Raw genomic sequence first — 14,968 nt, forward strand, 5'->3', positions numbered from 1 at the left:
CGCTTGCAAAATTGCCTGTTTTGAAAATTTTGTGCAAAATTGTTACTAAATTGTTATTGGGATGTGGCATTGGTTAAATGTTTACTTACTAAATAATGTTTCACTTTTTTCCAAATTATGAAACTAACATGCTTTATCAAGCGTGTTTAAACGAATCACACACTTTATTGGTTAAATATTGCATTTTAATCCAAAAATGAACATTTGTTGCATATTTCATATTTTGTCTTGTGGGAGTTGCACTCTCATTTATTTGTTTTTATAGCTTAGATTTAATATAAAATAACAACTTACTTTCTTTTATTGTTAAAGATAACATCCAACTTTCATTTTTTGTTAATTATAAAATCCAACTCGCATGTTATTATTACTTATAGCATCCAATTTTCATTTTTTTTATTACAACATCCATCTTTCAAGTTTATAACTACATATTAGATACATCATCTTTTTTCCAGGTTCCTTTGCCTCAATCTTTATTTTGGTTTTCCATTGTTCTTTATGAAATAATTTTTTTTTAGAAATTCATTCTAAGCTTTTGAGTATGTGCATGTATGCTGATTTTTTTGGAGTAAAGAAAGTAAGGTTTTGGTTCCTAGGATTTGTTCTTCTTTTTTATGATTTCCCATAAGTTATTGCTTTTTATTTTCCATCTTTATCTACACATGAGTCTTTTGAGCCTTTGTACTTTGATTTCTTGAAAAATGATTTCTTGAACAATAGGTTGGATTCATCTATTTCTTTTGTATGTTGGTTCTCACAACTCATGTTCTTTATTACAACTTGGTTTTTAGTATTTAGCATTGTCAGGTGCTTATCTAACAGCATTCATTAGCACATCAATAGTTTTTTTAACAAGAAATATTCATTAGTTTTCGTTGGCTTTATTTATTTATTTATTTATTTTTCTTTATCAAATTTTCAGAGATATGGCTTGCCATTTGTTTTTCCTATATGTTTTAGTATCCATAATTGAACTAACAATGGATTTTTATTGTCTTCTCCTCTAACTCACACACACAAAGGAAGTGTAAAAGTCGTTATTAGGTTTTTGTTAAAAGGACAGGGTTGTCTTTTGTTGTTGGATTCTATTCACATTTTTTTTATGGTTAATATTGTTTTAGGTTTATTTTTCCTGTAGTCTTACAAATATGTGATAATAGGTGACGAAAAAGTGTTGATTATGGTGGACCAAAAGGCCATGTTGTGTATGCATCTTGGTTTTGAACTTAAAAGTTGTATGGTCAATTTTTAGAGGTATAATTTTATGGTGTAATTTATTGGAAACTTATGTTGTTTCATAGGATTTATGGTCAGTTATGTTATTCATTCGTCTGAATATAGTGGTCTTATGTGTTATATGGCCCTATATCATTAGAAAAAGGACAATATTGAAAAAATTTAAACCTGATTGGTCAAGTTCAACATACATGGTATTGGATTATATGGGAAAATTGATAATTTTTTTATTAAATTGTTAACTATGTAAGATTAAACTGAAGTGTTTGATTTTATTAAATAACTTGGGATTGATTTTGTTAGTTGCAGGTTTATTTCACATGTGTTTGATTTTAAAAGTTATAGTTTTATACATGATTGGCTATTGATTGGATGGTAAGTGAATCAACTGCTCATGATCTAGATATTCTGTGTCTGTGATTGTAGATGTTTACATTGAAATTCAAACATTATGGTTCGATTTGAATGTTCGTGGGTATTAAGTTTACTAGACCTCGCATGTAGAATATTGTTAACATTTAAATTTAATTACACTTGACTACAACTTTCCAACTATTTAAGCTCTTTCATTTAAGAGTAAATATTTAAATAAAATTTCTAGCTGTGGCAAGTAGCTTAGGTGCGAGATTGTCAGTCCCGTATAGATCTATACACAAGTATCACACTCGCTTACGTGAGATGTTGGTTATAATACATGACTTTTGTAGGTACTCTGGTAGGTACGGTGAAGACTATGTCTCACAAATTTGTATTAACAGGTTTACGTATAGTGTAATGAAAACCCTTTTGTAAGTGGAAATATTACCTTTCCATAGTGATTACATAGTGTAAAATAATTATACCTTTAAATTATTATTTGTTCGCCCCAAGTATGGTAAAATAGTGTTACCGAAATCTAAATAAACTTTCATTTTACTGATCAGTAAAAAAATATGTTGGAATAGATGTTTATGATCAATAATCAATTTTTAATCATCACGGTTTTGTCTATCACATGATTTTACCTTCATTGTTTCATTGGAGATCTAGGGTTTTAACCCCTGAAATCATCTGAACCCACGATTGGTTGAAATTGGGGAAAGAGCACATGTTAATCGAATAAACCCTAGGTTGGAAACGAGGTTGATTACTCATGATGGTCATCATGGAAATAATTGATTGTGGTACTGGAAGAAGGAGAGTCTACCTTCAGATCGTATTTTTCAAACCTGACTATGACCAAATCGGACGACGACACGGCATCGTAGATGAAATATTCTACTAACCTTTCATTCTTTGTTGATTGCGATCGATTATGGGGGAATCGATGAGATTCTTTGACGGCTAATCTTCAACGACCATCTATGGAAGATTGTAGTCGTTCTAAACAAGCATCCAAATTTCAGAATTTATGTCAAACAAATTGCTTTTTTTCCTTCCTGGTACGAAAACACAAACACAGAGAGAGTAAAATAGACATAGTGACTGATGAATAAGACTTTTGTAGAAAGGTATTTGTTGGTAGATTATTGAAACTTCTTTTGCTGGATTAATTTGTTTAAATAATATACGTAGCCCTACAGGAAACCACAAGTGATGGAACAATCAAATACACAATCGTAACACATATATTTTTAAAGATTATTGAAGAGTTACACAATATAAACAAATATAAAATTTTTAGTTCTATTTTATATTATTTAATATTCAAAATTTTTCAATTGGATATTTTGTTTAAAAAATATTATAAATGAAGAAATTAATATTTTCAAATTTTGTTATGCATTTTAATAAACGAATTAATAATTGTAACTTTTTTAAATACATTTACTTTATTATTATTATTTATTTCATTTTAACTAACTTTAATTGTATTGGTTTGTTTCTGAAAGATCCAGTTTTTTCACATGGACAATTGTATGTTGCCTTATCTAGAGTTCAGAGCAGAGAGGGATTAAAATTATTAATTTTAGATAAAGATGGCAAACTCACAAATAAAACTTCCAATGTTGTTTATAAGGAAGTTTTTCGAAATTTGTAGCCAACTTTTTTGTAATGTCGTTTTATTCAATTTTAGCAAATCACACTTAATCCATCATATTACTGTATTTTTTTATAATTACATATTGTTGTATTTTATGTTAATTTCATTACACACATTGGTAATGCATCATCTGCATATGTCCAACAAGAATCATGCATCAAAAAAAAGAGTTTTCAAAAATCTTCATTCCGAATTAAATACTTCCCATTTACTTTGTAATTAAATACTTACAAATTAAAAAATTTATTGAAATACTCAATATTACAATTTATAAGTTATAAGAATTATTGAAATATTATTTTATTAAATAATTAATTTTTAAATTTAATTTAGAAATAACACTCGTGGGTTCCACGGGTTTTAACCTAGTTCAACAATATGCCTATCAACTAGGAGTGGTCGTTTATACAGGAAAATAATTAATAAACAATCATATATTTCTATCATTGTAATTCCGTACGACTCCATGTCCTATATAATTGAAGAAGATACTTTTTATGGTTTCTAGATCTTAGATTATGAAATTAAAGTGGATCTTATATTTAATGACAGTAATCTCCCACTCATTAGTCCAAAGTCCTTAATTTCTTTTAATAATAAGTCGACATTCAAAAGTTATTTTAAATCACGGTCGAAATTAATTTTACTAGAAATTAATATTTTAATTAACTTATAAGGGTTAAATCTTAACCGTCAAATAAAATAATTTGTAATAATAAAAGACATAAGGTCATCTAACCATTATAAATGAGTTTCTTTTTAAAGAAAATAATATTTTAATTTGTTTATGAATTTTCTTTTATTTTTTTTTAAAGATTTTTGTTTTTGAATTTTGAATTTTATTATCTTTTTATTTTTTGGATTTTTGTGTTAGAAAAATAATCATTTTCTTCACAATGTCTTGTCACGGAGTACTGTTTATTTTTCAGACTTTTACTTTTTTAATTTTTTTTCTTAAATAATTTACTTTTGAATTTCCGATGGTAAATTTTGAAGTGTTTAATATCACTATTTTTCAATAAAATATCTAGTTTATACATTAATATCGTATATAGTTCACATTATCATGTTTGTTTATTTTTTTGATATATTTAAGTAAAAAACAATTTTTTTTCGAAATTATGGAATTGTTGATTGGATTTCGAATATGTTCTTAAAATTTTGAAGTTTTTTTTTTATTTTCGAAATCCGAAATTTCAATTTGGAATTCGAAATGTTGGTCCGAAATTCTGTTCGAAATATATTTTCTTGCTAGAAAAAATATTTTGACTTTGGTTTAGAATGCCAATTATTTTTGCTAAAAAAAATTTAATTATTTTTTTCAAATAGATGGTTAGATTACTAAGTTCCCTAAAAAAATCTACTTATAATATTGAGCGCATCAAGGTAACTGGAAAGTAGTGGCTGAGGCGGACTGGCGGAGTACACTCACCGACTCACTTGGCCATTTCCTTCAACCATGAAAACCACCATCACCGAACCCTTTACTGACCTTGAGCATTCACCAAACCACCACACTACGCTACTAAACCACCCCGAACTACAACAAGGCGCTGTGAGAAAACAGTCGTTCGTCAGGGTTCTCTCCAGTATCACTTTGGTCTCTCTGTTCTTTGTTTTAGCTTTTGTACTCATCGTCCTGAACCAACAAAATTCCACCAGCACCACCGCTGCTAATTCATCCCCGCCGGAGGATAAATCTTCCCGACGATACTCTCAGTCCGATCGCCTGACATGGGAAAGAACAGCTTACCATTTTCAGCCACAAAAAAATTTCATCTACGGTACGTTACAATTTCTAGAATTTTCCCATCTAACTCTCTATTTATTGTCAAATGTCGATTTAAAGTATAACTATTCATGGAAATTTCCAGTCGTAATTTGCATTTTTTTTTCTTGGATTATTTCATGATTCTCGATGGTTTTGCTGTGTGGATTCCCTGCTTCAGATCCCAATGGTATGTCGTTCTTTCGTAAACATTTTTAATATATTCATGGGTTAAATGTAAAATATAATATCTTTTGTTTATGTTTACAACAGTTTATGATATTAATCTTGATTATTTGTTTATTTATATATATTAATTTTCCCTAATTAGACGATATGACGAATTCATGAATCGTGATGGTTTGTAATTTTGTACTTTTTTTCCATTTTAGGGCCATTATTTCACATGGGTTGGTACCATCTTTTCTATCAATACAATCCGTACGCTCCAATATGGGGCAATATGTCATGGGGTCACGCCGTGACCAAAGACATGATCAACTGGTTCGAGCTTCCTGTTGCCTTGACCCCAACCGAATGGTATGATTTCGAGGGAGTCCTATCTGGGTCCACCACTGCCCTCCCCAATGGTCAAATCTTTGCATTGTATACAGGAAATGCAAACGATTTCTCGCAACTACAATGCAAAGCTGTTCCTGTGAACATGTCTGACCCACTCCTTGTAGAGTGGGTCAAATACGAGGATAACCCAATCCTATACACTCCACCAGGGATTGGGTTAAAGGACTATCGAGACCCGTCTACAGTCTGGACGGGTCCCGATGGAAAACATCGGATGATAATGGGCACTAAGATAAATCGTACCGGACTTGTACTTGTTTACCATACAACCGATTTTGTAAACTACGTGATGTTGGACGAGCCTTTACATTCGGTTCCCAATACTGATATGTGGGAATGTGTTGACTTTTATCCTGTGTCAACAATCAATGATAGCGCGCTTGATATTGCTGCATATGGCAGCGATATCAAGCACGTGATTAAAGAAAGTTGGGAGGGACACGGGATGGATTGGTATTCCATTGGGACATATGATGCAATGAAGGATAAGTGGACCCCGGATAATCCGGAATTAGACGTGGGTATTGGATTGCGGGTCGATTACGGGAGGTTTTTTGCATCAAAGAGTCTTTATGACCCGTTGAAGAAACGGAGGGTCACCTGGGGTTATGTTGCAGAATCGGACAGTGCAGATCAGGACCTTAATAGAGGATGGGCTACTATTTACGTACGTTTTATTTTTTCATATTTGATTTATTTTAACGTGACATAATAAGATATAATAACATGGTGTTTATTCTAATATTTTGTTTTTTTAATAGAATGTTGCAAGAACTGTAGTGCTAGATAGAAAAACCGGAACCCATCTACTTCATTGGCCCGTTGAGGAAATCGAGACTTTGAGATCCGATGTTCGTGAATTCAAAGAGATTGGGCTCGAACCGGGTTCTATCGTTCCACTTGATATTGGTCATGCTACACAGGTAGACAGAAATAAATGTCAATTTTATTATATTCTATGCTTATATATAATATAAAAGTAAAGTTTGTAAATATCATATATTAAAATTTGAAAAACAATAATGTAACAGTTAGACATAGTTGCGACATTTGAGGTGGATCCAAAGTCATTAAGCCTGACAAGTGACACAAACGGTGAATATGGTTGCACCACAAGCTCGGGTGCAACCGATAGGGGAATTTTGGGACCATTTGGGATTGCGGTTCTTGCTGACGAGGCACGTTCAGAATTAACACCGGTTTATTTCTACATTGCAAAAAGTAATGATGGTGGTGTCACAACACATTTTTGTACCGATAAGCTAAGGTAATAAAAAACATTAATTTTACGAAAAACCATTATATATATAATGTTGAAATTAAGTAAGTTTTTTTGGTCTAATTTATATAATACAGGTCATCACTGGATTATGATGGAGAGAGAGTGGTATATGGGAGCAGTGTACCTGTTCTTGATGGTGAAGAACTCACAATGAGGTTACTGGTATGTGTAATTATATATGATATATCATTTTTTTTTGTAAGTAGATTGTTATGGTAGTTCTAATATGGATGTTCTTTTTGTTTAATAATATTTGTTGTTTTGTTTTATAATAAAAATCAGGTGGATCATTCGGTAGTGGAGGGGTTTGCAATGGGAGGAAGGATAGTAATGACATCAAGAGTGTATCCCACAAAGGCAATATACGATGGAGCAAAGATCTTCTTGTTCAACAATGCAACTGGAACAAGTGTGAAGGCATCTCTCAAGATCTGGCAAATGGGTTATGCACGAGTTCAACCTTACCCTTTTTAATTATTTATCCAACTCTTTTATTATATTATGTAGTTGTGTATTTCATTTTCTTTTTAGGTAAATAAAAAACCAAACCGTGTTATGTTGATGATTTTTGGTTGGTTTGCAATTATATTTATTACAAAATTGTTGTTTATATCATCTGTAAAACATATAAAATTCATGATAATAAAAAATGAGTTTGTTCTGCTTTGAAGCTATGTAGTAGTTTCATTAATTCCATGAAGGCATGAAGGGATATAAGGTAACTTAGAGCATCTTATCAAAAGGTTTTTATAATGTATTGCTTTTTTATAATGTATTACTAATAGATAGCTTATTTTTTGGCCATTAAATTATCTTTTGTGTTTTATTAACCCTTGAACTTGTTGAAACGTGTACATTATACCCGTATAACTGGTAATAGTGAATTTTGCCGGTTTTCGACGTTAAAATAAGTTTTTCGGTCATCTTCTCCGGTCAAACTTGGTTTTTCGGCGTTGTTTCTGACGATATCTCCGGCGTATAGCCCCTCTCCGTCACCGACTACACCATCTCCCTTCTTTGGTCGATATGTTTCCTTCCGATTTCTACAAGGATTGATTCGATGAAGTTGTACTATCGGGAGCTTTGCACAGTCGGCAAGATCCGATGGGAGCTCATCGTGAGGTTTCTGTAGTTTCCGATCTCGTCTAGGATTTCTCCGGTAAGGTCGCCGTTTCCCTCTTCTTCTCTCAAAATCGATTGCAGACACCAAGCTCTAAACTAGGAAACATAACTTGACCCAAATGATTGTAAGAAACAATGCAATCGACGCCATGAATGAGCAAATTAGGGTTGTAGTTAAAGAATCAGGGCTAATCGAAAACGTTCTCCAACAAAAGATTGATATCACTGTTGGATCCTCTGGTTCCATTCATATGATAAAGAATGCAATATTTCTGGGTTATATTAAATGAGATTGGTTTACTCGAAGGGTATAGGAGGGATTGGAATTTACCAAGGAAGATCTTAGGGTTCTTATTGACAAGTTGTGTGAAGAAGAAAGTGAAGTTGAAGGAGGAAAGGTGTACAATCGGTAAGGGTTTTTCAAGACAATATCAACATTTATTGAAGTTGCTGTAATTTTGCTGGAGAGATCTTTGGGTTGTTTGGGATTAAAGAGATGAAAGTTTCTGGTTATAGATTAGGAGGAGTTATTGCTGAGAATTTAGCAGACTTCTTTCGTTGATTTGATTTGAATGCAAATCCAAGGTTTTACAATGTTGGAAAATCGAGTTTGGCCGGAGAAATAACCGAAAAACTCATATTTGACCGGAAAAAACGTCGAAAACCAACAAAACCCATTATTACCGATTATACTCGTATAATGTACACGTTCATGGTTAATAAAACACGAAAAAATAATTTAGGGACAAAATGTAACCATAAAAATTATCCGTTTTGTCTTTTTTATAGAATGTACTCCAATGCTTATAAACATAACAAAGCCCGTTGAAATGACATAAAAACTTGTTTTCTTCCCGCCATGGTATCTCTGTGTCCAACAACCCTATCATCCCCTTTCCACTCCAAAACCCTAAAACTCAATTCATATCCGCAAAACGCTAACCACAGACCATTTAGTCTTCTCCCTCTCTCCGCTGTCGCTTCGAGGTCTGGCTATGAAACCGAAAGGGGTTTCGATTTTGAAATCGGAGACACCTTCTTCAGGCACGAAAGTGCTACCGGCCGGGATCTCGGTGTTCTCGCTGCTGCTCTATATAAGAAGAAAAACGATAACCTACGAGTTCTTGATGCAATGTGCGGTTGTGGAATTCGATCCCTGCGTTACTTATCTGAAGCCCAAGCGGATTTCGTGTTGGCCAACGACGCAAATGAAGATTGCAACGGTGTTATAGTATCGAATTTATCGACAGTTTCGAGTGAGGAGGAGGGGAGGTGGAAGGTGATTCATTCAGTTGCGAATCGAGTTTTGGCGGAGAGATATGTGGAGAGGGATTATTTCGATTTCATTGATGTTGATTCGTTTGGGAGTGATTCCAGTTTCTTCAGGTGTGCATTTGATGTTGTTAAGCTTGGTGGATTGCTTTACGTTACGTCAACCGACGGGTTCTCTTCCGGTGGCCATCGTCCTAACCAGTGAGTTTTTACCTCATAACAATACCTGATCTTTTAGACTATCATTGTATTAAGCTCGTTTCGTATTATTATGGTTTAGTTCTTTAGCTGCTTATGGAGCGTATATTCGGCCGCTGCCATACTCAAATGAAATCGGGTTACGGATGCTAATAGGAGGTGCAGTGCGTGAGGCTTCTGTTTTGGGTTATCATGTATCACCACTTTTCTCATATTATTCATATCATGGTCCTGTCTTCAGAGTTTTGCTACGTGTAAACCGAGGAAAGCCGCCCCATGGCATGTACTACTACTACTTGTTACAGTAATTTCTGTTAGTGCAATTGTGTTTCTACAACATAGCTTAGCTTCTAATATTTTTGTGCAACACCAACAGGCATTATGGGTTTATCTGCTACTGTGATTGTTGTGGAAACTCTCAAGCTATTTCGTGGGACAAGCTTGGTCAGATAAAGTGTCCTTGTGGATCAGATGTATGTATGATTTCATCTTTTTCTTGTTTTTTAGTTTGTTATGATGTGGGTTAAATTAAATGTATCTGAAGATGTTACAACTCACAGGTCCCTGATTCACTGGTTGTTTGCGGGCCACTTTGGACAGGGCCTCTTCATTGTGCAGAGTATCTTGCAGAAATGCTTAGTTTGGCAGGAGAATGGGGATGGGTGGGCAATGACACCATAAATGATCTTGATAAGCTGTTGAAGCGGATGATTGATGAAAGTAATCCCGATTTATCATTTGGTTTCATCAAACTTGATGAGGTAGGTTCATATTTCTTCATACTGTTATTTTTCATCTTTCCTTGTGATATTATGTTTTGTGATGGATGGATGTATGTATGTATGTAACAGATAGCAAGTCGTGCTAAGGTCAATTCTCCTCCTATTGTGACAGTAATGAATGCCATTCACCAGGTACTCCCACAAAGAGATGTAAATATATTATCATCTTATTATCTTTGTTATGTCAATATATGATGTTTTGATATTGCTATGGCTCATATGCTACTTTATACTTTATATTGTAGGAGGGATATGGTGTTAGTAGATCCCACATTTCGAATAATGCGATCAAGACAAATTGTCCCATGTCGGAGTGTATTAGGATCGTGAAGGGACTCCAACAGCAACAGTTGTGAGTTTTTTACCAAAGATGTTGTAGAGAAACAGACATTGATTGGGAATGGTTACTTTGATCAGAATATACAAGAATATGATATAGAGTCGATGTTGCTTTCTTTCTCAATGGTCAATGGTCAATGGTGATGGATTGAACCCTAGGTAACCTAGGGTTTGGTGCTGCGGGTGCCAATAGACAATCACAACCTCAGGAAACAAAAACATTTTCAGCAATTTGAAAGAATTGAAATAACTTGTGTGTTAAGTTGGCAGGAAATGGAAATCTCCTCTAAATATCTGTTTGGTAGACAAATATTAAATAACAAACCACAAAACATATATTTAGTTAAAGAGTAGAGAGAGAATATTTCTATATAGAAATACAAGAAAGAAAAAATAATAATAACTTGAAATCAGTGGAATAAACAAGTAACCCAAATGTTTACAGTATCAGTAGGATGATTTTGTAACCAACAACCAACAAACATAAACCAGGATCAACTGTTAGTTTTTTTGAACGCACAGAAACTAGAAAAGGGAGTTTACAAGAAGCAAGAAGCAAAAAGCAAAACAACAGGACATGGGTTTATACATGTTTTGCAATTTGCATACATACACAAAGGCCAAGTCCCAAGGAAAAATGGGACTTTACTTATTACATGCATGTTCAAATGAAGCATACACCTGCCATCGTGTGTGTAGTAGGTGAAGTGTCAAAACTCTTCCTTTTAAGGGCATTCTTTCTCATAGACTTGGCTTGCATACTTCCAGTTGATGACTTTCCAAATATTCTTCAAATAATCTGGTCTTACATTTTTGTACTGCATCATTCAAACATTTAACTATATCATCAATTGATCGTTTAAGTGGAACAAACAGGAGAATTTTATTTGCTAGACAATAAAAATTTTATATGATGATTAACTAACTACCTGTAAGTAGTATGCATGCTCCCAAACGTCTATGCCAAGCAGAGGAACCAAAGTTGCACCTTTTGTAACCAGGGGGTCCTGCACCACAAGTCACAACCAGATACATACTTAATAATCTAATCTATCAACTACTTGTATTATTAATGTAGAAATTTTTTTAGATAATTTATTCAGTAAAAGGCTCAACAAGATTTGTTATAATCACTTAATGTGAATTGCATGTATACCTGGTTTGCAGTTGTCTCAACCACAAGCCTTTTCAACTCCTTGTCCACTGCAAGCCACTGCCAGTAGTAGTCATATTATATCACGATTTTAAAAAAGTAAACCAACAGATGATAATAACAATAATAATAATAATATCCCAAGATGATTGATTGATTGATTGATAAGAGAAATAATAGATGAACATAACATACCACCCATCCAGACCCCTGCACAGCAGCACCTTCAGCATTCATCTTGGCAATCAACTTTTCCATTGAACCAAAGTGTTGGTCAATAGCCCACCCCAAAGAACCATGTGGTGCCTCACCACCACCTTCCTGCAAACAAAAACAAAATTCAGCCTTTCACTCAGAATCATCCTTCAACTATCAGGAAACAGAGACTTACACTTGTAGGAGCAAGATTCTTCCAAAAAATTGAGTGATTCACATGACCTGATTACACAAACAAAAAGGGGATAAATCAATCTAGGACAGCCAGAAAACGCAATGTATAATTCACTTCAATAAAAATCCCTAGAACCAATTAATCAAACATATCAGTAACTGCATACTATGAATTGATATATATCATGTTGCAAGTTCAACTACAATATTCTATTTGACGTTCTTGTTCTCAAGTATGGTGTAGGTAGCAGCTATTAGAACTTGAAATCCATATCAAGTTAGGGATCAATATGCAGCTTCCTATTTTAGAACAACTCGCTGTAAGAAGTTGTTGAACTGGTTCGACGGAAACTACCGACAAAAAGATAAAATATCTGTACTGGAAATAAGATAATTGGATGGAGAAAAGGATAAGAATCGAACCTCCGCCATTGAACTTAATGGCGCTCTGCAATTTGACGGCAGTGGAGGCATCACCCTTAGCGATGGCGTCATCAAGCTGCTCGAGAGCCTTATTGTAGTTGGTAATGTAAGTCTGGTGGTGTTTTTGGTGATGGAGCTGCATAATCTCTCCGCTAATCACCGGCTCCAGAGCGCCATAATCGTAGGCGAGATCCGGAAGCGTAAACGTCTGCAGTCCACGAATCTGTTGCTGGAACCTGGAGAATCGAACTAGGGTTTTCCCACTACTGACTAGTGTTCGAAGAGCCATTTGTTCTGCGAATCAATTGAATTGATAGAAATCCAAGTACACAAAGACTTATATTTGGCAGCGAAATGGTTCTAAGTTTCCAAATGGAATCTGTGTGCACCGTACTAATCTATATACTTCCCTGCGCAGTCCGCACGACACTACACTTCTCTTAGTTTATAGTTTTGACCCCTAGTTTTCAAATATCATTTTATTTTTTATATTTTTATATTTTTATATTATATATTGTCACCTAACCTTCTCTAGAAAATAGAAATACAAGTCAAAATCTCCAAATGAACTAAAGTCTAAAAGAAAAGACAAAATTGCAAGAATGGTCTCTGTGATTAGGTGGAAATTGTTACTTTAGGCCAAAAGGGTTTGTGTTAGCACTCGTGGTCCACAGGTTTTCATTTTGTTGCGAGTTTGGTCCATTTGTCTTGATTTTTTTATAAAATGACGATTTTACCCTTTGTTTTTTCTTTTTTTAGTTTTTTTATTATAAAAATTAAAAAAGGAAAAAGAAAAAAGAAAGTTGCCCTCCTCTCTCTCTCTCTCTCTCTCTCTCTCTCTCTCTCTCTCTCTCTCTCTCTCTCTCTCTCTCTCTCTCTCTCTCTTCGTTGTTTTTCATCAGAACCCACCTACCTTCATTTTCTTATTCAAAATCATTCACCTGCAACTTCTTCATCATCCCCAGAAAGAAATCGAAAAATACAGTTAGATTTAGGGTTCTTTAATTAATAGAACACCCTTTTGATTTCTTTCTTCAATCAGTATAAGAAAACAATATAACAGATCCAATAAGATTTATTGTTCCTAATTTCTTTCTTCAATCAGAAACAAAATTTGCAGACCAACCTTTCCCCTATAAAAAACCACGACGCCGACCTCTCTGTTCTCTTTCTGTAACCATTGAGCTGCCGATGGAGGAAGAGAAGTCCGGTGGTAAAGGCAGTGGTGGTCATGGCAATCTGCCGGAGTTTGACAGCCTCCCGAAGATGGGATTATTTCTCAGCTTGGTTTTCAGATCTGATTCGTCACCACCACCTCTAGCAAATTGAATAGGTTAAGAGTTTCAGGATAGCTTCGATTGGTCGATTTCTATGTCCGATTTTTGTTCATGAATCTTGATGTGATAAAAGGAATTTTTTTTGTGTGTGTGTGTGGGTGTGTGTATGTGTTTGGAGGGTCGAACACATATACACACAAATGGTTTACAATGATAATCGTTTTTTAGAGATTTTTCGTCTTTCTGCTTCTGGTTCTCAAGTTGCAGGTGGATCTGCAATGGCAAGATTAAGACTAAGGGTTCAGATGGTGGTCGATTTGGAGGTTGAGTCGGTGCTGGTGGAGGAATATTAGTTTTGATTTTTTTAATCTCAAAATCTTGATTTTTTTCTTGATTTTCCAAAACTTAGTGGTCTTGAATGGTAGAGTGGTGGTGCAGGTGAGGAACAAGTTCAAGAAGAAGATGATGGGAGCGTTTCACGACTGAAAATCGAGGGGGAGATAACTGGGGTCGATTTGTTAGAGATAGGAGGGTGAAGGGATGGGTGTTTGGTGGTCCTGCACAACCGGAGGGAGGCAGGGAGGGGCTGCGAAGGTGGTGGTCGGCAACCTCCTTTCTTCGCCGGAGATCAAAATCAAGAACGAGAGAGAGAGAGAGAGGAGGGCTACTTTCTTTTTTCTTTTTCCTTTTTTAATTTTTATAATAAAAAAACTAAAAAAAGAAAAAACAAAGGGTAAAATCGTCATTTTATAAAAAAATCAAGACAAATGGACCAAAGTCGCAACAAAATGAAAACATGTGGACCACGAGTGCTAGCACAAACCTTTTTGGCCCAAAGTGGCAATTTCCACCTAACCACAGGGACCATTCTTGCAATTTTGTCAAAAGAAAATCTTATAACCTAGTGTTTACCTCACACGATCTTCTCCCCTTCCCCTCTCAACGTTTCCTCATGAGTTTTTTCTTCCTCACCATTATGTTCCTAACATCACCAGAAAGCACTTATTAGTTCTGCTATGTATTTCTCTATTCGTCTCCCCTCTCACTAGACAACGAGATTCTTGACGATTGTTTCCTCTTAACTTGAATTTATACTTTCAAAACAAAAGAACACTCTA

General features: G+C 34.5%; 3 protein-coding genes across 4 annotated transcripts; 2 read left to right on the plus strand and 1 right to left on the minus strand.

Moving 5' to 3' along the window:
• The first annotated feature begins 4,627 nt into the window (after nt 1-4,627).
• Nucleotides 4,628-7,568, plus strand: LOC145088676 (beta-fructofuranosidase, soluble isoenzyme I-like). Its single transcript, XM_079027063.1, has 7 exons — nt 4,628-5,046; nt 5,212-5,220; nt 5,423-6,279; nt 6,374-6,535; nt 6,644-6,879; nt 6,969-7,056; nt 7,177-7,568. The coding sequence occupies exons 1-7, from the start codon at nt 4,722-4,724 to the stop codon at nt 7,366-7,368; spliced, it is 1,869 nt and encodes a 622-aa protein (XP_078883189.1). The 5' UTR covers nt 4,628-4,721; the 3' UTR covers nt 7,369-7,568.
• A 1,268-nt stretch (nt 7,569-8,836) lies between these two features.
• On the plus strand, nt 8,837-10,902 carry LOC145088674 (N2,N2-dimethylguanosine tRNA methyltransferase). Of its 2 annotated transcripts, none has more exons than XM_079027061.1 (6): nt 8,837-9,489; nt 9,569-9,769; nt 9,863-9,963; nt 10,087-10,247; nt 10,338-10,400; nt 10,514-10,902. In XM_079027061.1, exons 1-6 carry the CDS (start codon nt 8,876-8,878, stop codon nt 10,622-10,624), a joined length of 1,251 nt encoding a protein of 416 aa, XP_078883187.1. In that variant the 5' UTR covers nt 8,837-8,875; the 3' UTR covers nt 10,625-10,902. The 2 variants fall into 2 exon arrangements, with proteins under 2 accessions (XP_078883187.1, XP_078883186.1); XM_079027060.1 differs by having other exon boundaries at nt 8,840-9,489; nt 9,863-9,959; nt 10,047-10,247.
• Nucleotides 10,903-11,001: 99 nt separating this feature from the next.
• On the minus strand, nt 11,002-12,988 carry LOC145088675 (superoxide dismutase [Mn], mitochondrial-like). Its single transcript, XM_079027062.1, has 6 exons — nt 12,574-12,988; nt 12,152-12,198; nt 11,956-12,081; nt 11,764-11,820; nt 11,537-11,614; nt 11,002-11,425 (listed from the first exon to the last, which is right to left on the minus strand). Exons 1-6 carry the CDS (start codon nt 12,860-12,862, stop codon nt 11,333-11,335), a joined length of 690 nt encoding a protein of 229 aa, XP_078883188.1. The 5' UTR covers nt 12,863-12,988; the 3' UTR covers nt 11,002-11,332.
• Between the last annotated feature and the right edge of the window lie 1,980 nt (nt 12,989-14,968).

Source organism: Lactuca serriola, chromosome 2 (assembly GCF_051521515.1).
Source record: "Lactuca serriola cultivar US96UC23 chromosome 2, Lser_US96UC23_V15, whole genome shotgun sequence".
NCBI lineage: Eukaryota > Viridiplantae > Streptophyta > Magnoliopsida > Asterales > Asteraceae > Lactuca > Lactuca serriola.